Source organism: Erinaceus europaeus, chromosome 2 (assembly GCF_950295315.1).
Source record: "Erinaceus europaeus chromosome 2, mEriEur2.1, whole genome shotgun sequence".
Lineage (NCBI taxonomy): Eukaryota > Metazoa > Chordata > Mammalia > Eulipotyphla > Erinaceidae > Erinaceus > Erinaceus europaeus.
In genome coordinates, this window is record NC_080163.1 from 92,794,748 (window position 1) to 92,820,955 (window position 26,208).

General features: G+C 37.6%; 1 protein-coding gene across 5 annotated transcripts in view; it reads left to right on the forward strand.

Moving 5' to 3' along the window:
• Positions 1–26,208, forward strand: part of PALLD (palladin, cytoskeletal associated protein) — an 811,300-nt gene that overhangs the window by 568,834 nt on the left and 216,258 nt on the right. For all 5 annotated transcript variants that reach the window (XM_060184240.1, XM_060184229.1, XM_060184234.1 and 2 more), the window contains 3 exons: positions 4,542–4,683; positions 5,360–5,383; positions 21,982–22,101. In XM_060184240.1, coding sequence (XP_060040223.1) covers positions 4,542–4,683; positions 5,360–5,383; positions 21,982–22,101 — 286 coding nt within the window. The remainder of the gene's footprint in view (positions 1–4,541; positions 4,684–5,359; positions 5,384–21,981; positions 22,102–26,208) is intronic.

Here is a 26,208-nt window from a genome sequence, read left to right on the forward strand (position 1 = left end):
AAGACTTAATAGTTAGCATTTTGTCATATTTTCTTCTCTTCTTTCTTAAAAATAATACAAGCATAACTAACATATTGCCCTCTACCTTCAGAGATAACTAGGAAAAAAGTTTTTGAATAACTGATTTTCATTTTACCCTGAGCTGGTGGTTTGCATTGCCAAGATTAAATGACTCATTTCATTAGTCAGTTGTTCAACTCTGAAATGATTTCTTATAGGACTTTTTCTTTGTCCCTCCCCCACATTTTTTTTTATAGAAAATTATAGAATTAAGATGAGGGAGATAGCATAGTGAATAAGGGTTGGGCACAAAGACATTGAAGCCTGAGGCTCCAGGGTCCCACATTCAACCCCTCATGCCACCATAAGTGATAGTTAGTCAATGCTCTGGTTAAAAAATATATATTATAAAATTTTATTGAAAGACACTATGAAGATCAAAATAAGTAGAGAGATGATACCTGTGAACTGAGAAGACTATAGAGAAGTTACGAGTGTAAGATTAATCTAGACATTTAACGCAAATCTATGATTACAATGGATTTCTTATTTTTATTCATTTGATGTAGAGCTTAGAAATTTGATTCTGAAAATTAGTGAAAGAAAAAATAATGACTAATGGGCTATTCTTGTGAAGGGAAAATCAGTAGTCATAGGAAAAGAGAAAAAAATGCCTCTTTGATATCAAGACCTTTTTTTTTAAGGTTCAATATTTAGGATAATTTGGTGCTTGTACAAGACCACAAGTAACCAGAGTCAAATTGTTCTCCAATGACAAAATGTTTAATCAGATTCCTACCTCACACTTGACACACACACACACACACACACACACACACACACACACACACACACACACATATCAGTTCTGAATAAACTAAAGACAGTTGCAAAAAAGAAAATTCACAAAATGTATATGAGGCAACAGTAAAGGCCATAGTCTTAAATGTCTTTGTGTAGGCATAATTTTATTTCTCTTAAACCAAACTGTATCCAATTTTAGTAAAGTTATTTTCCTAAATGTAGTATTTACTGTAGGACACTAGCAACAAATATGATTGACAACTTTGAAACTCCCTTCATGTAAAAATCAGAAAGCAATGTTACTGCAATAACTGTTGAAACCTTTGTGTTCAGCATAGGAAGGATTCACAGATGGTTTGATAGTTCACATTCATGTGAAGTTTAAGAGCTTGACATAAGCAGCTTTATTAGTTCATTACAAGAAAGTCTGTGCTGCCTGATATATTACTGCCTAAGACAGAGCTCATTTGACGGGTAGGGGAGGGTGCTGGCCCAGCCAGTCTCTTGGTTTAAATAAAATTCCATGCTGGTGGCTTCAGGGAAGGCAAAGAAGGCCATGGAGGTTTTTGCTTTCCCTCATCACATGGTTTTACCACCATGACCTAGCATGTGGAAGCGTTACAGAAATCCTACCGGGCACCAAGTGAAATCCCCAAACCCTAAACACAAAACCCCTTTTCTCATTGCAATCCAACTCCTGAATCACAGACATTCTATTAGTGGTGTCTGTGTTTTCCCCAGGAGAAAACCAGGCAGCATTCTTTATACTAACCACATAGCTTAATTAAAGGAAGGAAAACAAATTCTACACTTTTATCAAGCTATAGAGTAATCAAAAGGATAGAGCACATTTCATTGCATGTCTCTAGTGCTTTCTTTCCTCTGTGTGTTATCTGTCAAATGAACATTTGTTTTTTCTGCCATGTTGTTTCCTTTTTTGCTTGCTTTTGTTCCCCTCCTTTTCCCCCTGCTGGACATCTTCTGCTTTGCAGGGCTGTGTTTGGACTTGGGCTCTGATTTTGGAGAGGCAGTTTTAGAAAATCAATCTGCTGATCTCCTTGGCTTTGTTACCCTTAAGATTTTCTTTGGCTTTTTCTTGGCTGTGATGGTGACAGTGAATGTCAGGTGGTCTACTCCAGTCCAAGGGCACCTCTGTTTTTTTTCATTTTACCATGGAATACCAGGTTTTGCGACTGCACAGAAGCTAGTGATTCTGCCCACGAGTCACCAGGCTTAGCTGGATCAGCAGTGTGGACTGTAATGCTGTGAGCAGTAGGGAAATACATGAGGCCAGGGAAGCAACTAGCCCCATGTGGCATTTCTTTTCAAATAGACCCCATCAAGGAATCACAATACCAGATGGGCTTATTGTATAATTATAATGCTGTTATTGTATAATTATAATGCTATTATGTAAACCCTAAAACACCCAGAGGTCCAAAATACTTCTCTGGGTGGATGATCCACATTGTCGAGCTCAGCCACTAAACGCTGGCTCTCAGTCTCCTTCAGAGCTCCACTTTTTTTTTTTTTTGTAATTTTTATTTATTTATCTTCCCTTTTGTTGCCCTTGTTGTCTTTTTTTTAATTGTTGTAGTTGATGTCGTCGTTGTTGGATAGGACAGAGAGAAATGGAGAGAGGAGGGGAAGACAGAGAGGAGGAGAGAAAGACAGACACCTGCAGATCTGCTTCACCGCCTGTGGAGCAACTCCCCTGCAGGTGGGGAGCCGGGGGCTCGAACCGGGATCCTCATGCTGGTCCTTGCGCTTAGCGCCACCTGCGCTACCACCCGGCTCCCAAGAGCTCCACTTTTTAAGTTCTGTATATTCAACAAATGTTGGCCCTGGGTTTTATCAAGATAAAAAACATTGTTCCAGGAGGAGCCAAATTGTAATCCTGGAACAACTGGAGATTTTCTCTGTGTGTTTTCTTTTTTTTTTTTTTTTTTGGTCTGCTTGAAAAATCTATTTTCTACATCTCTGATTTTTTAATGTTTGAACAAAAGCACATAATCCTAGGAATAAATCATTCTCCTTTAGTGCCTGTAAGTTCAAACATGAAAATTATTTGTCTACCATCTGTAATCTACTGTGCATGACTTACTGGACAGGCCTGGAAGCATTTAATGCTTCATATAAACTGGACTCCATGAGTGATAGTTTTCCTGTTATAATCTACTCACTTGACTTCCCTAGACCCAATAACAGAGTTAAAGAGTTCATTCAAAACTAGATATGGTCTACATTTAAAAATAGAAAAGGACAAAGCATACCATCAGTAGTAGGTAGTAAACTTAGCAAGTTACCTTAGATAAAAGATAATCTCACAAAAAAAGATGAGAGTGTCTTCTGAGATTTCACATTCAAATTTAATCTTTTTATTCCAACATAATTGACTTTTAGAATTACCTAAAGTTTTAGCATACTCAATGATGAACCATTTGCTACAGGATTTTTTTTTTTTGCAAACATACCATTAGTTATCTCTTCAGGTAGTTTTTAATTTTGTTTGATGTATAGGTTAATTCATTGCATTTGATGTCTTAAATTTTAAGAGTTTTGTACATACCTGATTTCAGATCTAAATCTCAAAGTTCTGATAGACATCATTGCTAAGCAGTAATTCTGGAGGTAGAAGGCAGGAGAGAACACATCAAGAAAACTATTCATCTGCAGGCATTTAATAGCAAGCATAAAAGCTCTACCCCCTTGCATCTGTGAGCCAAATTAATTCCTATTATGTTGGACTGTACAACTTTGTTGGTCTGGAGTTAAAGTGGGCTTGAGGGGGGAGTGAAAAGGTGCACTCATTAGAGAAACGGAAGTGAAGATCAAAATGAGAGGAATGCTGCATGCTTTATTTTACTGAAAATAAGAAAAATAACCATATTCCTTATCTTGATAAACCTAACATAGGAAACTATTTGGGCAGAGTTGGTGGGGAGTACATGTAAAGGTTGAAGTCTGTGAAAACAATCGTCTTTCCGCCCCACCTTGTCTGGTTTTCTTTCTTCCTTTCTTTCTTTCTTTCTTTCTTTCTTTCTTTCTTTCTTTCTTTCTTTCTTTCTTTCTTTCTTTCTTTCTTTCTTTCTTTCTTTCTTTTTTTACCAGAGCACTGCTCAGCTCTGGCTTATGGTGGTGCAGGGGATTGAACCTGGACTCTGAAGCCTCAGGCATGACAGTCTCTTTGCATAACAATTATGCTATTTACCCTTCCCCTTCTCTGGTTTTCAAAGGGAATCTACATTCATGTCAGGTATAATTATATGAGTTTTGCATTCCACTGTCTTCTTACTGTTAAGCTATTAAATAAAGATAAAATTGTTGCTTAACAATTCCATAAATAGCGCAATCAGTAAATTTGTTTCTGGAAAAAAAAAAGGCATTTCCACAGAGCTTATGATAAGCCCTGCTTCACTTTAATTACACAGAGTTTACAAAAAGCTGGTGAAGTTGTTTATCCTTAATTATCTTATTGTGTAAGTTTTGCATTTTTTCCCTAAGATTTGGAAGTTTTATTCCCTGCTGTAAAATAGTTTAAGAACACACTAAATTTGCAAATGGATCTGAATTGGGGGTGAGAGTGTTTTGCAGACACCTGTCACAGGGAAATGAGAAATTATGCATGTGTCAACAACTACACTGTAAACCATTAAACTTCTAATTAAATGATGAAAAATAAAAATAAATAAAAGAGCACACCCAAGTCTGATGGGAAGCACTTCCTTCCATTTCAGGAACTGCAAAATATAGCAGCATCAGAGGGCCAGGTGGTAGTTCTGGAGTGCCGGGTTCGAGGAGCACCCCCTCTGCAGGTCCAGTGGTTCCGGCAAGGGTGTGAAATCCAAGACTCTCCTGATTTCAGAATTCTACAAAAAAGTAAGGCGAGATACCCAATTCTCCAGGACCATTTTCTTTCCTTTGGCTTCAAGAAACCTAAGAGGGCTTTAGTCATTCAAATGAATTGACTTTTATTTAGGGGGGGAGTAGTGGGACCAGTTATTCTAGAGGGTTTAGCATGTTAAATCTGTAGTGCTTAGTTAGAGACTAACTGGAAATCAATTGAAGTTATAAATTCTTTCTTCCAAAACAGTACACATATGAATTCAAACTCAAAGTTGGGCAAATAATTTTAAAAGGTTTTCAGGTCTCTTAAAAGCCTTGCTATGAACTACTGTTTAGAAACTTTCCTAGTGTAGCTGCAACTAAAAGCTGAGTTTCTATACTTAAAGAAATAGAAAGGGCTAGAGAATGGGAAAGCTACCATGGGAGGGGGTGGGTTATGGGGATTGGGTGGTGGGAATTGTGTGGAGTTGTACCCCTCCTACCTTATGTTTTTGTTCACTAATCCTTTCTTAAATAAAAAATTAAAAAAAAAAAAAAAGAAAAGAAATAGAAATTGGCCTATTATTACTTTATCACTTTTGTATTATAGAACTTGTCTACACTCAGCAGACATGTCCTAGACAAAGTAATAGAAAGGGATGGGTAAATTTATTATTAATGGAACCCCATTAATGGCTGGTTTTTTTTTTCCCCCTCATGTGGTGAGCAGAACCTAGATCTACAACTGAACCTGGTAAGAAGCTTTTTCTTTTTTCTTTTCTTTTTTTTTTTCCCCCACTGGTTATGTATCTTTGGGGTTTCAATAGTTCTTTGTTTCTGCTGAAAAGCCCTGAGAAGAACAATGTTTTTGCAGTTCCCTGGAAATGTGAAACCCCTTTACAGACAATATCTTCTTTATCATGGGTATGGACACTGTGTTTTACATCAACTTCTTTATTAGTAAAACATGAAGTTTCATTCAGACAAGAAGGTCAAGCTCAGTGACTTAAGACTTCTTTTTTATATATAGTCTTTTATACTCTGAAGGCAAACTAAGCTAGTGATGAAAAAACATCCTCCTAAAATTCCAGTAGAAAAGAACAAGCTGCCACATACTTCTCTTGACCAAAACCCATGAATAACTCAGCACCCCCAGCTCAGAAATGTGTCTCTCATGAGACTGGCCCAAGATGTAAGCAAAATGGACCCCCAGGCATTTTCCACTTATGTACCCTGAGCCATAAACTTTTACTAGCCTACAAGCATGAAGAAAGTCATCTTGCTCTGGGATCTGTCTTAATTACCAGGTCATTTGACCTCAGCAGAGTGCTGTGTTCTCTAGAAGCTTTGGGTCCAACATTTCTCCTCCCTCAGACTTCTCATATATTTATGATTCCTTAAGGACTAAAACAATGTTTGTAAAGGAAACAAAAACTTTTGTGTAGGTATTTCATAGTACCTCCTTCCGTGAGGCTACTTTCTTTTGTGCTTTTCCCAACAGCAATGTCACCAGTTTTATTCACTTACTTTTTGCCAAAAAGTAGTAAAACAATGTAAAGCCTCTGCTTCAGCGTTAAGAGAAACTTCTTAGGATCTGTAACCTTGCCCTGTCCCTTGTTCAGAACTTTGAAAGTTCTCTATAGGCTACCACAGATCAAGGTCCTGAGTCTCTCATATCTGAGCAGATGGTTGTTGACAACAGAATATAAACCTACTAGGATGCAGAGATTAAGGGATGCTGAGTAGCAACCCTTGGAGAGTAGTTGGATTTGATGTTCTGCTGTCTTGTGAAGAGTTAGAGCCAGGACATGTGACCCCAGTTCATGTGTCAGTAACCACATCAAATACTGTAGCACTTTCCAGACCATAGAAATATACAACTTCATATTTTTCTTGGGTATGTTTTTGTGCTGAATTGCATAATGATAGTTCTCTGATATGCGGATGCTTGGAATTTCTGAGACCCACTCTACTTATATAAACTAGTCTGGAAATCTTTCAGAGAGTTAAGGCACATCTCTCTTTAATTTTCTTTATTATTTTCATCTACTTATTGGATAGAGACAGCCAGAAATTGAGAGAGAAGGGGGTGATAGAGAGAGAAAGGGGCCAGGCAATGGTGCACCTAGTTAAGTGCACATAGTACCAAGCACAAGGACCCATGCAAGAATCCCAGTTCAAGCCCCCAGTTCTGCACCTGCATGGGGCGGAGTGGTGGTTCACAAGTGGTAAAGCAGGTCTGCAGGTGTCTGTCTTTCTCTCTCCCTCTCTGTCTTCCCCTGCCCTCTCAATTTCTCTGTCCTATCCAAAAATAAATAAATAAATAATGGCCACAGGAGCAGTGGATTCATAGTGTAGGTGCTGAGCCCCAGGGATAACCCTGCAGGTGGAAAGAGAGAGAGAGAGAGAGAGAGAGAGAGAGAGAGAGATTGCAACACTGCTTCACCACTCACAGCTTTTCCCCTACAGGTGGGGACCAGGAGCTCTAACCCAGATCCTTACATACTGTAATACATCTATTCAGCCAGGTGCATCACCACCCAGCCCCATGTCTCCTGAATTTACTGTTACGTTTTCAATTTTTATTTATTTATTTATTTATTTATTTATTCCCTTTTGTTGCCCTCTTTTATTGTTGTCATTGTTGGATAGGACAGAGAGAAATGGAGAGGGGAGGAGAAAACGGGAGAAAGACACATGCAGACCTGCTTCACTGCTTATGAAGTGACTCCCCTGCAGGTGGGGAGCCAGGGGCTAGAACCGGGATCCTTAAGCCAGTCCTTGCATTTGCACTACCTGCACTTAACCTGCTGCACTACTGCCGGACTCCCAAATTTACTGTTTTAAATAGGTAGATGATAGGCTATAGAAATAGGAACCAAATATTTCTCTTTTCTGTAAGAAAGTTTATGTGAACAAAACTATGAAACAATACATATTTTTGATGTGTTATGTACAAATAATGCTAAATTGTTGAGCCAAATATTCAAAAGCATGACTAATGAGTGGATTTTAAAGACTGTCTTTGTTGTGCATTGTGTTGAATTCTAGGTAAAGTCATGCAATTCTTTTTCATCATGATTGTGTCCTTTGTCAGCACCTACATAGATGATGGCGATTTATGACATGTTTCCCTGATCTATGTTGGAAAATTAAACACTTATTATTAACTGAAAATTTCAACACACTGGTTAGTGATTGCAAAGTTTTGTTTTTGAGTATGTACATATTTGAAAATTGAAAACACACAATATACTAAGAAGGAGAAAAATTGGCAGAGGAGGAAAAGTGGGAATATCTTATTACCCTTCTCCATCTCCTTTTACTCTTACACTCCTATTTCAGTTACTGTTTGCTATTTAGCTTCTAGAATTACTTTTTGTAAAATGAGTTTGTTTAATAATCCTAAGTAGCTTCATAGAATAATTTGATCTCCAGGACTCAATTAAATGTCTTTTGGTCTAGCGTGGCAAGAATGACGAAAAGGGAAAAAAATAAAAGTATAGAAAACTTCCTTTTAAGCTATGTGTAATAATCATGTATGAGGAGGTTTCTCTTCAGATCTGGGAGATAGCTCACCTGGTAGAGCATGGAGCTGATCATTTGTGAGTCGCCTGATTAGAAGCCCAGCACCACATGGGAACATCATGGATGATGGGGCAATGCTGTACTATCTTCTGTCTCTTTCTGTGCGTGTCTCTCTCCTCCCTCTCTTTCAAAAAGGAAGACAGTTGCAATGGGACCCTGGTACTATATTTCTAAAAAAAAAAATTTTAAAAAAAGATCCTTCTTTCCTTTCATGTTTGCAGAATTTCCCATTTAGTTATGTCTAAAAGTATTTAGAGAAAAATAAACTTCAAACTTCTCCACAGATATTTCAAGCAAATCCGTCAATAACTGAAAATGTATCTCTGGTCAGTAGTTACTTTAAAAAAAATAATAACTCAGTAGATGCAGAGAAAGCCTTTGACAAAATCCAACACCCATTCATGCTCAAAACTCTTAAAAAAAAAAATGGGAATAGATGGGAAATTCCTCAAGATAGTGGAGTCTATATATAGCAAACCTACAGCCAGCATCATACTCAATGGACAGAAGCTGAAAGCATTCCCCCTCAGATCAGGGACTAGACAGGGCTGTCCACTGTCACCATTACTCTTCAACATAATATTGGAAGTTCTTGCCATAGCAATCATGCAAGAGAAAGAAATCAAAGGAATACAGATTGGAAGGGAAGAAGTCAAGCTCTCACTATTTGCAGATGATATGATAGTATACATAGAAAGACCTAAAGAATCCAGCAGAAAACTACTGGGAGTTATTAGGCAATATAGCAAGGTATCAGGCTACAAAATCAATGTACAAAAATCAGTGGCATTTCTCTATGCAAACACTAAATCTGAAGAAGAAGACATCCAGAAATCACTCCCATTTACTGTTTCAGCAAAATCAATAAAATACCTAGGAATAAAGTTGACGAAAGAAGTGAAAGACTTGTATGCTGCAAACTATGAGGAAATAGAAACTGATACCAAGAAATGGAAAGATATCCCATGCTCATGGATTAGAAGAATAAATATCATCAAAATGAATATTCTCCCCAAATCCATATACAAATTTAATGCAATACCCATCAAAGTTCCACCAAGCTTCTTTAAGAGAATAGAACAAACACAACAATCATTTATCTGGAACCTGAAAACACCTAGAATTGCCAGAACCATCTTGAGGAAAAGAAACAGAAATGGAGGCATCACACTCCCTCTCTCTCCCTCTCCCCCTGCCCCTCCCCCTCTCCCCCTCCTCTCTCCCTCTCTTATATTTGATAGGACAGAGATAAATTGAGAAGGGAGGGGTAAATAGGGAGAGAAAAAGAGAGAGATTTGTAGCACTGCTTCACTACTTGTGAAGCTTGCCACCTACAGGGGCTCAAGCCTGAGTCCTTGTGCATGGTAACAAGTGCACTCAACCAAATGCACTATGATCTGGCTTCCCTGATTACTATCTTATCCCAACTGCTAAGTAGAAAGGAAAGGAAAGAAAACAGAGATGACTGAAATACATCTGAGGCAAAAGGTAAATTTTATTGGACTAGGTCAGTGATATTTTCCAAATGCTAATGTATAAATGACCTTTGAAGTTCAGGAATACATTTAAGCATTTGAATTTTATTACCCTGTTTTCCTACCATATTTATCCCCTCTGACACATTCACTCTCACTTTGCTGGCTGGTGAGTACTTGCTTACTGCTGGCTCTGTCTTGCTTACCCCTCCACACACACCCCCTCCGGCCCCTTCCCTGGTCCCTACTGCCCTTCCCTCTCTCTATTTTCCTCCCTCATTTACCTATTTTGTTCTTTTACTCTCCACTCTCCTCCTTTTTCTTATTCATTTGTAAAATGTTTAAGGCTCTAGAAATAAAATTTAAATTCACAAGTACCTTGGTAAATCCCCATTAGAAATTAGATATCTAGATTAAAAAAATTAAAAAAAAAGAATATGGCAGATTTTCTCCTGAGGCATTCATACAACTGAAACAGGTTTTTCTTGTCACTACTGTGTTGTATCTGTCTAATGTGTTCTACACTCCCTCCTCTGTCTAGACAGAAGTTAGCTTGCATCACAGATCTTTTCAGACTGTTTTGTGAATTAATAGCTAGTCAGCTTACTTAAGATCAACATCCATTTGTCATATTACCTGCTCTGGCCTTCTTTGCCATTCTGACTTCACTGATTGAATCCTTCAAAGACTAGTGAGTAAGTGGGAGGGCAAAGAAGACTCATTGGACAGCTGTTAATACTCAGACCCTGATTCAGCTGTCTGGAAACAGCCACAAACTGTATAGAGTTACTTCTATAGCACTGGTCTGAAGGCATGCAGAATTAAACATACAAGAAAAGGTCTTACTGGTTGTGAGATTCTACATTAAAAAGTATGCCTCCTGTTTTCAATATGAATTTCTGCTAACAAATGGCAGTTGTCATCTTAGCTCTTGTGCAGTAGAGTCTCTGTTTTGATTCTGTGATTCAGCATGTGAAGTAAGTTGTACTTTGTAAAATGTTCTAGTAGGAGGGCAATGGTCAGGATGCTTATTGAGGTCCGAGTAGACGGTAAGTAGGTAAGGACTTACTGTAAGTTAGTATAGTAAATGAAACAAAAAAATGGATTGGTTTTCAAGCTATGGTCCACAGCTTTGTGACAAGGAGCCTGGGAATGCTACACAACACAGACAGAGATGCAGCAGAAGTTTTGAAGTTTTCGATGCAAGAATATTCAACATCTAATAGATTCAGTTCAACTACTAGCTTGAAATAGTTCAGAGCCTCAATTTTAGATCACTCTAAATTCTTTTCCATGACCACATATATTTGTTAAACTGAGTTTTTCATGTGTGTGTGATAAAAAGCAAGTAACATATAAAAAATCACTTGGAACATTAAATGAGGCAGACTTGTCCGATCTGATCCCAAGAAGAATTGGGTAGAACCCAGCAAACACATCAACCTATTAGTACATTGTGTTTATTCAAGAATGGCATAATATCTTTCAATTTATGCATATATTTTAAACAGTAACTATTATATTAAGACCTACTTATTTTTAACTTTTTTATTAACTGCTTGTTAAGTTTTTTGGAAATAATAGCTTCATAAGTGAAGCTGTTAGGTCTGTCTGTGGGCTTAGAAACAGAAAAATGTAATGAAGTGTTTTGGGTCCCATGAAGCAGGAAACTTTGGTTTAGTCTCTATGGGAGGGAGACTCAGATACATTTGAGTGTACACCAAAATTTACAGTGAAATTCTAAGTGCTGAATTCTCTAATTCTTGGTCCTCTTCTTGCACTGACCATCTGGAATGCTGGCCTGAGGACTATTTTTCACCTTGGCAAAGATCTATGGACTCAATTCTAGCTAATCTGAATATCCCAAGAGGAAAGCAAAACTCATAGATAATGATAGCGGAGTTTCTTCATAAAAATGTCATCCAGACTATAACAATGGGAAGACAAGTTGACGTGCACCTCTCGTATACTCAAACCTTGTTTGCAATTCAAAATCATGACAGAAAAGACATCTAAAGATTATAAGACTGACTGACACACTAAGAGATTATGAGACATCTGAGAGATTATGAGAATGACTGACGCACTGCCTACTACACTAAGATAGCTGTTAAGACATCTAAAGAAACTTTCTATGTTGGATGATGTGGACACAACTCCCCAAACATACAACTTAAAGGAAATGAACTTGTAAAAAGAAAATGTAAAATCAGAACCTTGACTTTGAGAAATAAGAAAATCAGTGCATCCAAGAAGTAAATATAAAAAAGCTATAAAAGGAATGGGATAGGATAAATACTTAGAAAACAAGAAATTCTAGGAGTTAAAAAGTTGGTTGCAGAAGTAAAAGTTGAGGAATTTTCCTCTTAAAGAAAAATAAAAAAGAGAGAAGGGATATAAGAGAGAATTATATACTAAAAAACCATGTGTACAACTGGAATTTCTGGAAGGAAGAATCAAGCATAGAGGAGTGATTATCAATGATTTTTTTTTAGTTTTTATTTTATTTTATTTTATTTTATTTATTTATTTATTTTTGTCTCTCCAGGGTTTTTTCTGGGGCTCAGTGCTGGCAGTATAAATCCACTGATCCTGGCAGCCATTTTTTCCTTCCTTTTTTTATTAAATAGGAGAGAGAAAAATTGATAGAGGAGAAAAAGAAAGACAACTGCAGACCTGCTTTACTGCTTGTAAAGCATCCCTACTGCAGGTGGTGGTGGAGCAGGGTTCAAACCTGGTACCTTGCAGACAGTACTATGTGCACTTAACCAGGTGTGTCACTGTCTAGACCCTCAGTGAAATTATGTTTTAATTCCTCAAGCTAAATGATATTTGCTCCCAGATAGAATAATGTCACTGGGTGTAAATATGTAAGAAAAAAATTCACAGCAGTATACTTTGTTGTGGTGTTCAGAATATCTAAGCAGATCCTCAGAATGTCCAAGGCAGGAGATGCCTATGCATGTATCCAGGGAGAAAACATGAGGTGACATACAAACTAACAAATCAAATAATTAAGACTTCTCAGGATACACTAGACACAAAAAGAGAACGAAACAAAGCCTTCAAAACGTTGAAGTAAAAGTTGCCTTCTGTTTACACTTCTCCCAGCCAAATCTTCAATTCAGTATGAAGATGTAATCAAGATGTGTCACACTTGACAGGTCTCCAAGACTTTTTCTTTCACAACGCTTTATATGGAGTATGTTTTCCACAATAAGAGAATTGACCCCCAAAAATGCAGGATACAGGAAGTAGTAGACCAAACTCAGGCAAGAGGCAGTGGGAACCCCCAGCAGGAGAATGCCTGTATGTCCAAAATGGAGGACTAATCCAGATTGGGGCAGTGTGACTCAGAAGGCACTTTGAAGCTTTCATCACAGAGAGCTCATTACCACTGTACTGTCTTCTACTCTGATGACAGAAGAGCAGGGTGTTAAGCTTGACCTAGATTTTTATCTTTACATAGACAGTCCTCCCCTCATCACATCTTAGTTGATCTGCCACTGGGATTTGAAATTGACCATGTTGAACTTTTTTATTACCACTTATTATATTTACTTATTGGATAGTGACAGCCAAAAATCGAGAGAGAAGGGGAAATCAAGAGGAAGAGAGACAGATAGATACCTGCAGACCTGCTTCACCACTTGCAAAGCTTTCCCCCAGCAGGAGGGGACCAAGGGCTCAAAACCAGATCCTTGTGCATTGTAACTTGTACGCTCATCTAGGTACGCCACCACCTAGCCCCCAGACCATGTTGATCTTTATTTATTTATTTATTTTAAAAAAATATTTATTTCCTTTTTGTTGTCCTTGTTGTTTTTATTATTGTTGTAGTTATTATTGTTGATGTCATTGTTGTTGGATAGGACAGAGAGAAATGGAGAGAGGAGGGGAAGACGGTGGGGAGAGAAAGATAGACACCTACAGACCTGCTTCACTGCCTGTGAGGCAACCCCCCTGCAGGTGGGGAGCCAGTGGGTAGTACCGGGTTCCTCACTACTTCTGCCCTCACTTCATCGTGGCAGACTTCCCTCTAATAGGAACAAGGTTGTCTTTTCTTTGTGCAAGATTTGTAGTTATTACTTTTGTTTTTAACTAAGAGAATGCACTTTTGAAGAATTGATACCTATGTGGAAAACATTAAAAAAAAATCAAAGGGATGATTATCATAAAGATAAAAGAAAGAAAATGCAATTAGTCTAGACAGATGAAACATTTCTAAAGTACTGCTAATAATTTAGTTGGCTTTAGTTTATTCAATTCATAACTATTCTTTGTTTTTTCCTTTTAAAAAATTTTTGTGGCCAAGGAGGTATCTCAGCAGACAGTACAATAAAACCCTAGATTCCATGCCTGTTAACTGTGTATACCATAGCAGTACTCAACTTTCTCCCTTCTCTCTCTTCATATGCGTCTGTCTCTTTGTCTCTTTCTCATCTCTCTCCTCTCTCATCTCTGTTATTTCTTTCCTCTTTCTCTACCTTGAAAAAAAATTCTGTTGCGGTAACATTGGTTTACAAGACGTACAATTTTTAGGCGTACAATTTTTAGGCGTACAATTTCTTCAAAATATATCTGGTGTTTTAGGCATACAAATTCTTCAAAATATGTCTGGCCTCACTACTCCAACCACCAGGGTGCCTTCCACCATAGGCTACTAGATCCCTCCCACAATTCCACACCTCTCCCCATTTGTTACCTTAAGTTTTGCAATCGTAGTCTAAGGCTTTGTTTTACTTTATCTGTTCTCTTGTTCTGTTTCTTTATAGAGTATATGAATGAAATCACCCAAAATTGTTTTTTGTTTTACTTATCTCATTTAGCCTCCTCTAGTTCTATCCATGTTGCAGCAAAATTTCACCTTGTTTTATAATCTTCTTTATCCACTCACTTGTCCTTAGACACCCAGGTTATTTCCATATCTGGACTGTTATAAAGAGTGCTGCACTGAGCATAGCTGTGTTCTTCTTTTTTTTAATTACACTTAGTGAAATTATGGATCTAAAATAATATATTGCCAATTTCTTTTCTGGGAAGTGATGAGGTCTGATATGTCCCTTCTTCTGGGTATTTTTGTTTTGATTATACCATAAGGTTCCCATCTTGGATCTTAAGCTTATAGCTTATTTTGGTGACTTTTATATTTTAAGTATCATGCATGTTTCAGTCGTATAACTATATAAATGATGCAGTTTACAATTTTAATTATTTTTATAAAGACCTATACAATCATCACTTTTATCCACACTGAGTCTCATCTTACTGGTTTAAAACCAGACATTTTTATTATCTATTTGGAAGGCAAACATTGAATTTCTTTTTAGTTAGACTGGACTTCCCCCACTGGATTGGTGGGGGAGGGTGTGAGGAAGGCTTTTATGAAAATGTTCTCTTATTTCTCAAGGTATGTAGTTATATTACCCTTGATACCTCATTATTTTATTATTTTATTTGTATTTATGTCCAAGAACTTGACTGAGACTCAGGGTAGTATTTGGGGAGATATTGATGTGGTTAAGTTCTTTTAGGTAACTATGAAAATCAGGATTTTTCAGTAGCAAAAAACAAAATTTTCTAACTTAGCAATTATATGCCCCCTAATCAGAACCTTTGACTTGGATTATAATTGATCACAATTAGGGTCTTAGTGGGGAAAAAAAATTCTATGTACACCAGAGATAGTCTTTTAGTATAGATAAATAGATTCATAACTCTTTATTTAATGTAAGAATTCATTTCCTGATTTTTATTTTTAACCAAAAATGTATTTTACAGATGTCTTAAGGGTCTTTATTAAAGTAAGATGCTACCAGATGAAAATTCAATACTGTGGCTTGGTTCATCTCATTTCCTTGTGGCTTTCCTCATTTTTATAATGTCAGAACCATACAAGCTATGATTTCCCTTTCTGAAAGTGAAAAAAAATGAGAAGAGATGAACCAGTCTTTGGAGCATTGCATTAAAATTTCTAGAATAAAATCACCGAGACATACCAATATATAAATATCATTAAAGGAATACACAAATGCTTATTGTAATTTTGTTCTATAGGTTTATAAACTTTTCTAAATGTTCATTCAGTCATCAACTATCTGTTGATGTCTAAGCCTTACTTTATACAACAAAAGTACTACTGAAATTTCATGTTAAATAAATTTTTGCTCAAATTTGAACCACACAAATAAAGCCTAAAGGAAAAATACATATTATGGAAAATTCATTTAGAAAAGTTATTTTGTGATATAGTAAATACTTATTCTATTTGTCCCTCTATATCTAAATTTCACTTATTCACTTACTTGTTTATTTTGCCATCTGCATCCAAATGTACTTGTTATCATCCCTGTTATGTAAGATTTTATCCTGTTTTTACATGTAGGTCCTATAGCACAATATGTCTGTGTTTCAAGTTAGGTTTCTCTTAAATTGAACTGGCCAGGGACATTTCTTTACATGTCTTCAGAAACTTCCGTCTTTCCAGATCAGTAATCCAGTGTTAAGAGTGCCAAACTGTGGGAGATAGTGCAGGGGTGGAGACAGCATTCTTCTGGGAAGGAAGCATGTAGGTACTCTTTAAGCAGGAGAGCAGCGTCTGCTGAGAAGAAATTTTTTAAATTTTTTTTTATTTAAGAAAGGATTAATTAACAAAACCATAGGGTAGGAGGGGTACAACTCCACACAATTCCCACCACCCAATCTCCATAACCCACCCCCTCCCCTGATAGCTTTCCCATTCTCTATCTCTCTGGGAGCATGGACCCAGGGTCATTGAGGGTTGCAGAAGGTAGAAGGTCTGGAAGAAATTTAAGTGATCTACCTCTGCATGAAGCCCATCTCTCAGAAGGCTGCCAGCACATCATGGGTTTTCCCCCAAATCTCACTAAGACTAAGCTGTCCAAAAAAAAGACTAAGCTGTTCATTTTTCTAACAACAAAAAAAAAAAAAAAAAAAAAATCAACATCGCAATGCATGTTTGACTGGGCTTAGCATCTATTTTAGTACATCTTGTATTTTAGAGGACACAGAACTCATCTCTTTGTGCAGATTATTTTCAGTAAAGTAGGTGGTAAAAGCACTGACATTTTCAGATTCAGGACTCTGTCTCCAGACTTACATCTATTATATTGCTGAAAATTGAACCTCGAGACTTGTGAGATATGCACAAAGCAGCTCTATCTCAGAATCCAGCCAACTTAGTTCTTTCATTACCCCATTTTACATCAGGAAATGTGACTTGAACCAGGAAAAAAAAAAAAAAAACTTGAACCAGGAAAAAAAAAAAAAGCATAACTGGAGGAGCTTTGTGGTTTAGGTAAAGAAAAAAAAAAAGAAAGAAAGAAAGAAAGAAAGCATGCATGTGGGAGGTAGGATGCTGTGTTTTAGCCTAAACGTTAATTATCCAGCATCTTGAGAAAGTCACTTTGGACCTCACCTGAAGAAATAAGGGATTTGGGCAGGTCAGTCTAACCCCCTTATAATGTTAACATTCTGAGTTCTATGTAACCTTTTCTGGTTAAGTGTACTTTTAACTCATTCTGTAACCATATGTATTCAATTAAAAAATTCCCAACCCCTTGTACCTTTCCAGATACATCTTGCTTTCCTAGTGATTAATGTTATGGGAAGCTCCAACTTGAATTATTTCCATATATTCTATCTTCCTCTTCAGTTGGAAAGCCAAGAACTATGTATAGTATAGTAAAAAAAAAAAAAAAAAAAGTAGGGTGACCTCATACTCTGTTTTCCTTCTAGTCAGTAAACCTATTAGACAATAAATGTACAATAAAGGTAGCAGTATCTCTCTATCCTTACCTGAAACCCCTCTTGTTAATATGCTAAACACCTCTAATTATGATTAATTCTTATTTATTGAGCCAGATAGTACGATAAGTCCTATAAGGTAGTGTTTTTAAATTGTTGATAGTGAACCTTGAGAGAGAATAGGAATGTCAGATATTTTTAAATGAAACAGAATACAAAACAGTAGCATATACATCATATAATATATTCAAGTGTTGTTTTGTGAATCTTTTACTTCTCTTTTATATTATATAAAACACACGAGTGTGGTTGGTTCAAAATTATATAATGTGGGTTCTGATAAAAAATACTTGAAATATATTTTAAGGACAAAGCTTTTTTATACTTTACTAAAGATGAAAATAATCTGGAATGTGCACTAAAAATATATATATATATATCCTTAGGGAGGGCAGGTGGTGGCGCACCTGGTTAAGCACACATGTTACCATGCTCAAGGACCCAGGTTTGAGCCCCCAGTCCCCACCTTCAAGGGGAAAGCTAGCAGTGAAGTAGTGTTGCAGGTATCTTTCTGTCTTTCATCCCCTTCTCTCTTGATTTCTGGCTATGTCTAGCCAATAAAGATTAAAAATTTTAAATAATAATAATAAATAAAAATAAAAAAATTTCCTTGAGGATATATTCTAAGGGACCAAATATACTCATCCAAAAAGATTTGTGTATACCAATGTTCATAGTAGCACAATTTGTAATAGCCAAACCCTGGAAGCAACCCAGGTGTCCAACAACAGATGAGTGGTTGAGTAAGTTGTGGTATATTAATATAATGGAATCCTACTCATCCCTTAAAAATGATGAATTCACCTTCTTTACCCCATCTTGGATGGAGCTTGAAGGAATCATGTTAAGTGAGATAAATCAGAACTAGAACGATGAATATGGCATGTCTCATAGACAGAAGTTGAAAAACAAGGTAAGAAGGGAAAATACTAAGCATAAATTGGACTGAAGTTGTATTGCACCAAAATAAAAGATTTTGGAATGGGCAGGGCTAGGGTTCAGGTCCTGGAACATGATGGCAGAGGAGAACCTAGTGGGGGTTGTGCTGTTATGTGGAAAACTGGGAAATGTTATGCATGTACAAATTATTATAATTTAATGTCGACTGTAATCCATTAATCCCCCAATAAAGAAATTTTTTTAATTATCTTTTTTTATTGGATAGAGACAGCCAGAAATTGAGAAGGTAGGGGAGATTGAGAGGGAGAGAGACAGACACCTGCAGCACTGCTTCACCACTTGCAAAGCTTTCCCCCTGCAGGTGGGAACTGGGGGCTCGAACCCGGGTCCTTGAGCATTGTAACGCGTGCCCTCAACCAGGTGCGCCACCACCCGCCCCCCCCAATAAAGAAATTTTAAAATATAGCCTTGAACCCAGTGGTAGGAAATAAAACAGACTTTCACGTCTGAAACACCACCAGAAGCTCCAGGTTTAGTCCCCAGGACCAACATAAACCAGAGCTTAGTCGTTCTCTGATTTAAAAATAAAATATTTCACACTCTTAAAAATCTCACTTTAAATAATTTTGGTTACCATTACTTTCTGCAAACTCATTTGTTTTGGTTATCAATATTTCACACAATATTATCACTTACATAATACAATCACTTAGCATAATCAGCTCCAGTTCCATCCATTTGGTCCCAAAAAACACAATGTTATTTCCGATGGCCAAGTAGTATTCTATTGAGGATACAGTCCATAAATTCCTCCTCCAGTCATTTGTTCATGGATATTTAGGTTAATTATATTCTGGATTTTGTGAATAGTACAGTTAAGAGCATAGTGGTGCTCATAGCTTCTGGAGTTAGTGTATTCTTGTCCTTTGAATATATGCTGTGGTATTGCAAGATCATAAACTATTTACACTTTCTTAAAGGAATCTCCATATGATTTTTCACAGGGTTTATACCAGTTTGTAACTCCACCAACAGTGTACTAGAGTTCCTTTTCCTCCACATCCTTTCCAGCCCTTGTCATTGTCATAGTTTTTATATAGGCCCTGCCCACCAGTGTGAGATGGTTATCTCATTGTGGCTTTAACTTGCATTTCTCTAATGAGTGGTGGTGAGCATATTTTGGTGTGACTATGGGACATCTGTAAAACTTCTCTAGAGAAGTTTCTTTTTAGATCTTTATGTTCACATTTTTGTCGTTTTTTTATTATTCTTATTGAGTTACATGTTATCTTTATAGCAGTCCCTTGTCAGATGTCATATACAAATATTTTCAGTTGGTGACTGCCTTTTTATTTATGTAATAATTTTGTTTGATGTATAAACATTGTTTTAATTTAATATAGTCTGATTTATTTATTCTTTCTTGGTTTTTCTGGCTAAGGGAATCTCCAAATACATTGAGGTTGAATCTCCAAATACATTTCTGATGTCAAGGTCCTGGGGTGTATCACCTATATTTTCTGTGTATTTATTTCATTTTTCTCAGATAAAGTAGAACTGTTGGATTGTCAAGAGAGTCATGACACATTTTTGCATAGATTATCAGAAAAGTATGTCATGATTTCTCCAACAACCCAATATTTTGTTATGCATATTTTTCAAGTGAAAATTAAATTTTCTTCATGAAAACAATTATGTATAGCTAATACTGCCTTTTTACCAGATTTTTTTAGAGATATATTTTGAGTTTTCTTAGTATCAAAGTAAGGACACGTTATCATAATTATACAGATTCATTTTCTTTTCTTTTTTAATTATTTTATGGTGGGGGAAGATTAATAGTTTGCAGTGCAGTTGTTAGTACAATCTCTCATTTCCCTATGACAGTTCTCTGCAGAACACTACCACATACAACTTAGGTCCTTTTCCATCATCAAACTGCAGGACCCCAAGGCTCTCTCCACTCCATCCTTATCCCTCCTCCTCCAGAGTTCTTTGTTTTAGTACAATACACCCCACCCAGTTCAACTTTCGCTTTGTGTTTTCCTTCTCTATCCTTGTTTCTTAAGGCAAACAAGCATGAGAAAGTGCTCAAAATCACTGATTATCAGAGATCTGCAAATAAAGACAGCAATGAGATACTATTTTATATCCATGCGAGTATTATATAATCAGAAGAACAGAAACAAGTGTTGATGATGATTGAGGAAAATGAAACCCCTTAACACTGCTACTGGGAATAAAAAATTGGTACTGCTCAGCCCTGGTCTCTGGTGGTTGGGGGACTGAATTTCCATAGAGCCTAAGACATGAGAGTCTGTTGGCTAACCATTATGCTGTCTCCCCCACCCTCTGTATCCTTTCTATCTCACCCTCCACTCTCAGTTTCCCTTTTTCTCTATCCAATAATTAATTAATTAAAATAAAATCAGAAAAAAACAAAAGGAATAGTTTAATTTTTCTGGGATCAAATAGAATAAACTCGGGAATCAGATTATTTTTATTTATTTTCATTTATTTTTATCCTTGTTTATATTACTTCTATTTTTATTTTTTTTATAAAAAGGAAACATTGACAAAACCATAGGATAAGAGGGGTACAACTTCACACAGTTCCCACCACCAGAACTCCATACCCCATCCCCTCCCCCGATAGCTTTCCTATTCTTTATCCTTCTAGGAGTATGGACCCAAGGTCATTGTGGGATGCAGAAGGTGGAAGGTCTGTCTTCTGTAATTGCTTCCCCATTGAACATGGGCGTTGACAGGTCAATCCATACTCCCAGCCTGCCTCTCTCTTTCCCTAGTGGGGCAGGGTTCTGAGGAATCAGAGCTCCAGGACACATTGGTGGGGTTGTCTGTCCAGGGAAGTCTGGTTGGCATCATGCTTGCATATGGAACCTGGTGGCTGAAAAGAGAGTTAACATATAAAGCCAAATAAGTTGTTGACCAATCATGACCCTAAGGGCTGTAGTAGTGCAGATGAAGAGTATGTGTGTGTGTGTGGGGGGTCTCCATTTTGTAGATAGCTAGTAGGCATATTTTAGTTATATTCCAAAGGGCCTGTGGCTATACTAGTTTTTTTGGGGGGGGGAATTTGATTATTAAGAGGTAATTCGTTATATAAGAAACTGGGGGAGCTGGGCAGTGGTGCAGTGGATTAAGCGCACATGTTGCCAAGTGCAAGGATTGGAGTAAGGATCCCAGTTTGAGCCCCTGGTTGCCCACCTGCAGGGGAGTGGCTTTACAGGTGGTGAAGCAGGTCTGCAGGTGTCTATCTTTCTCTCCCCCTCTCTGTCATCCCCTCTGCTCTCCATTTCTCTCTGTCCTATCCAACAACAGTGACAGCAGTGAAGATACCAAGGCTGGTCTACTCTAAAAATTCTAAAGGGTTTGACTCCACCAAAACCTTTGCCATTAGACTGAACTGCTAAGTGAAAAATGTCAATATTTCTATAAACTGATTCAGTGATAATCACTTCGCATGTTCTAGAAGGTTAGAGCCTACTTCTTCAACTGACTTTGTGGCCTCACACTGATGAGTTGTTCTTTTCACTTCCAGAGGAGATTTGTACCCTGGTGATTGCTGAGACTTTCCCTGAAGATGCCGGGATCTTTACATGCTCAGCAAGAAATGATTATGGATCTGTATCCAGCACTGCCCAACTGCTTGTCACCTCAGGTATGTCAAGAGTAGAAATTCCATTAGGATATACTTAATGTGATTCTCCATAGCAGAAAGAATTGTCCCAGGAGGAGTGCTTAGCTCTTAGGAATGCTTTATGTAACTCTGGGACTTTCCATAACAGTCAGTGTTTAATCAGAATATAAAAGATTTTGAGAGAGGGTAAGTAAAGGCTGAGATTTTTTTTAAAAGATAATAATAAAGTAGCATTTGAACACACAATAATGGAGCTAGTTTTCTAATGTCCTCATGCTAACCCAGAATTATCTCGCATCAGAAAACTTCTCCTGAATCTGAGGCGCCTTCATTAATCTTTATAATGCCATCACAGGAGATCAGAATATACTTTACAAGTAAATCATTGTTTGACCCCTACTACTAAAACTTCTGGGGAAAAAAGCTATACTCCAAAATAAACCTAACTGGGGTCAAATGGTAGTGTACCTGGCTAAGCATACATGTTACCATGTGGGGTAACAAAACCCGCTCCCCACATTCATGAGTAGTGAAGCAGTATTGCAGGTGTCTGTCTTTGTCTCTTTCATTCTCCCTATCTCCTCCTCCTTTCTTAATTTCTCCCTGTCCTATCAAATAAAATGATAAAATTTAAAAAATAAACCTAACATATTTTGGAGGAATTGTAAAGATTCTGTTAACAAATTTCCTTGATAGTGGAATGTTATTCCGACATTAAAAATTAAAGCAGTGTACTATTGAAACCAATATTTTCAAATTCTGGATTTTTTTTAACTCTGAAACTTAAGTAAGACAACATGAACTCATTTCTTCTTTTATTTTCCTTAAAGTATAGTTGACTTCTCTACTATTACTGATTGCTTTTAGTTCATGTTTATTGCTTCATCTATTACTTATAACATTTTTTAATAATCTCCTTTACTCTGTCACATGGTATACACAGTAGAGAATAACGGGGGGGAGGGGTTATACAGTAATGCATCTGGTTATGTCCAGGAGTTAACCATGCCCAAGAAGCCAGGTTCAAGCCCCTGATTCCCACTGGCAAGAGGAAAGCTTCACAAACAGTGAAGTGTCTGTCTAACCCTCTCTATCTCTCTTTCTTCTCAATTTCTCTCTGTCCTATCAAGTTAAAGTTAAAAAAAAAACTTTAAAAATAATCAGTAAATGGTTTGTTTGCTGTATGAGACAGATGTGGAAAAGACAGTCCTTTTACTCTGTGATTCCTCTGGAAAAGTCAGGCCTTGGTGCTAGGTGGCAGCAGAGGCACAACCAGAACTGGTTTAGAGATGGTAAAGTGGGAATTATGACTGTTTCTTCATCTTCAGAAATGTAAAGTTTACTTTAATGGGAAAACAGCTGATATAAACTGTGAAAAGCAAATTTGAGGGCCATTATTGGAGCTAAGGAGCAGAAATATTCCAGTGCTGTGGATTCTAATTGACTTGAAAATGGCCCAGCAAATGGTTATAACAATCTTTCAACAATATTGACCAAAATCTGGACTCTAAAACTCTGTATGGCATATATGAGCATGCTGTATTTCCCATGTTCATCTGAGGCAGACCTTCTCTAGGGCAAACATAACCAGGGAATAATTGGAGGAGCCTTCAGTTTAGTTCAGTTGACACTTTTAGTGCATTCCAGATGCTCTGGTGGGCTGAGGGCAAGGTGAGGAATCTGAAGACATAATCTTATGTCAAGATACCTTCTATTGAGAATAATAAGTAAAATTTTCTTTTGCACTGAGTGACAGCTATGTCACTAACCAGGAAATAAAGAGTACCTCTGAGACCATAAGACATTTCACATAGACAGTTGCATTTTTGCTACCTTTTATCCGTATGTAGAATGAATAGCCATCACCTACCATGTAAGCTTGTTATTTGAGCTGATATTAATAAAACACTGGTAGGATGCCTATTTATTTCAAATTTTATTTATTTTATTTTGTTTATTTTTGTTTTTTTAAGTTTATTTATTTTTGGATAGAGACAGAGAGAAATCGAAAGGGGAGTGGGAGGTAGAGACACTTGCAGTCCTACTTCACCACTCATGAAGCTTTCTTCCTGCAAGTGTCCCCACTTGATCCTACATCCTTACACATTGTAGCATGTGTGCTTAACCAGGTGTGCCACCACCTGGCCCCCAGATCTTGTTTGTATTATTTTTATTAGTGATTTAATATTGATTTATAGAATTATAAGATTAAAGGGGCACAACTCCACAACGTTCCTACCACCAGAGATCTGAGTCCCCAACCCCTCCATTGTAAGGTATAAGTAGTTTTCCCAAGGTTACAGATAAGGGTTAACTATTATTATTATTTTTTTTAATATTTATTTATTTATTCCCTTTTGTTGCCCTTGTTGTAGTTGTTATTGTTGTTGTTATTGGTGTCATTGTTATTGGACAGGACAGAGAAAAATGGAGAGGGGAGAAGACGGGGGGAGGGAAAGATAGACACCTGCAGACCTGCTTCACTGCCTGTAAAGTGGCTCCCCTGCAGGTGGGGAGCCAGGGGCTCGAACTGGGATCCTTACAGCGGTCCTTGTGCTTTGCTTAACCCACTGCACTACCGCCCAATTCCCAGGTTAACTATTACTTCTACAACTATCTGTCTATATTTGTATATATTTGCCCATTATTTTTCTAGGGTCTCATCTTCTCTTCCTTTCCAAGTCACACATACACCTATCACTACATCCAAATGTCCCACCCTGCCCCCTCCTCTTTTAAGGTCCTGATATTTTTGGAGTTCACAGCCCTCTGGTCATCTTCCCCCTATCACATCTGCCCCACAGGAATTATGGGTCAGAATTATTTTTGGAGTGCAGAAGGTAGAAGGTCTGGATTCTGTAATTGCTTCTCTATTGGACATAGATGTTGTTAGGTCAGTCCATACCTCCAGCCTATTTCTTTCATTATTTATTTATTTATTTATTTATTTATTTATTTATTTATTTATAAAAAGGAAACATTGACAAAACCATAGGTTAAGAGGGGGTACAACTCCACACAGTTCCTACCACCAGAACTCCATACCCCATACCCTCCCCTGATAGCTTTCCTATTCTTTAACCCTCTGGGAATATGGACCCAAGATCATTGTGGGATGCAGAAGGTGGAAGGTCTGTCTTTTGTAATTGCTTCCCCACTGAACATGGGCATTGACAGGTCAATCCATACTCCCAGTCTGCCTCTCTCTTTCCCTAGTGGGGTGGGGTTCTGGGGAATTGGAGCACCAGGACACATTGATGGGGTTGTCTGTCCAGGGAAGTCTGGTTGGCATCATGCTAGCATCTGGAACCTGGTGGCTGAAAAGAGAGTTAACATATAAAGATAAACAAGTTGTTAACTAATCATGAACCTAAAGGCTGGAATAGTGCAGATGAAAGGGGGGGGGTCTCCATTTTGTAGATAGCTAGTAGGCATATTTTAGCTATATTCCAAAGGGCCTGTGGCTATACTATTTTTTTTTTCCCCTGACCTGAAATTTGATATGCAGTTGGATCCAAGTTATTGTTTGGGGAGATGATGTCATGGCTGGAAAAAGGACCAGAAAGTTGGAGCAGGGAAGGGAAGACAGTAGCTCCCAAATATGGGAAAGGTGTATAAATATTGTTGACTGTAAACCCCATTGATTTGATCTGATCTGGGGCCCATATTCAGCTTAGGAGCCTGTGTGACCTCTGCATCCCTATAGATCTGAGATCACATTCTGTAGTCATGAGTAGGGATGTTCCAAGCTGCCCCAATATCAGGACCCATCTTCCTCAGGTGTAGCATAGAGTATGTTGTCCAGCCTCCCTTCTGAGGATGGAACATTCTCTATTATTGCTGATCCAAGTTGAGGGTAGGGTCCTATGGGGGGCCCACAAAAAGGTCTGTTTTGCTGTTCCTGATAGAGATGACCGATAACAATGGAGAGAGGGATTTATTCGAGGTCTAGACCCATCATGTCTGTTTGGGAATCTCAGGACTCTGAATAGGGCCCCACACCAGCCTGTTTCTATAGTGGGCTAGAGCTCTGGGTAGTTGAGATTTCAGGGCATGTTGGTGAGGTCATCTGCCCAAGAAAGTCAGGGTGGAGTAATGATAGCATCTGCAACTTGGTGGCTGAAAGGC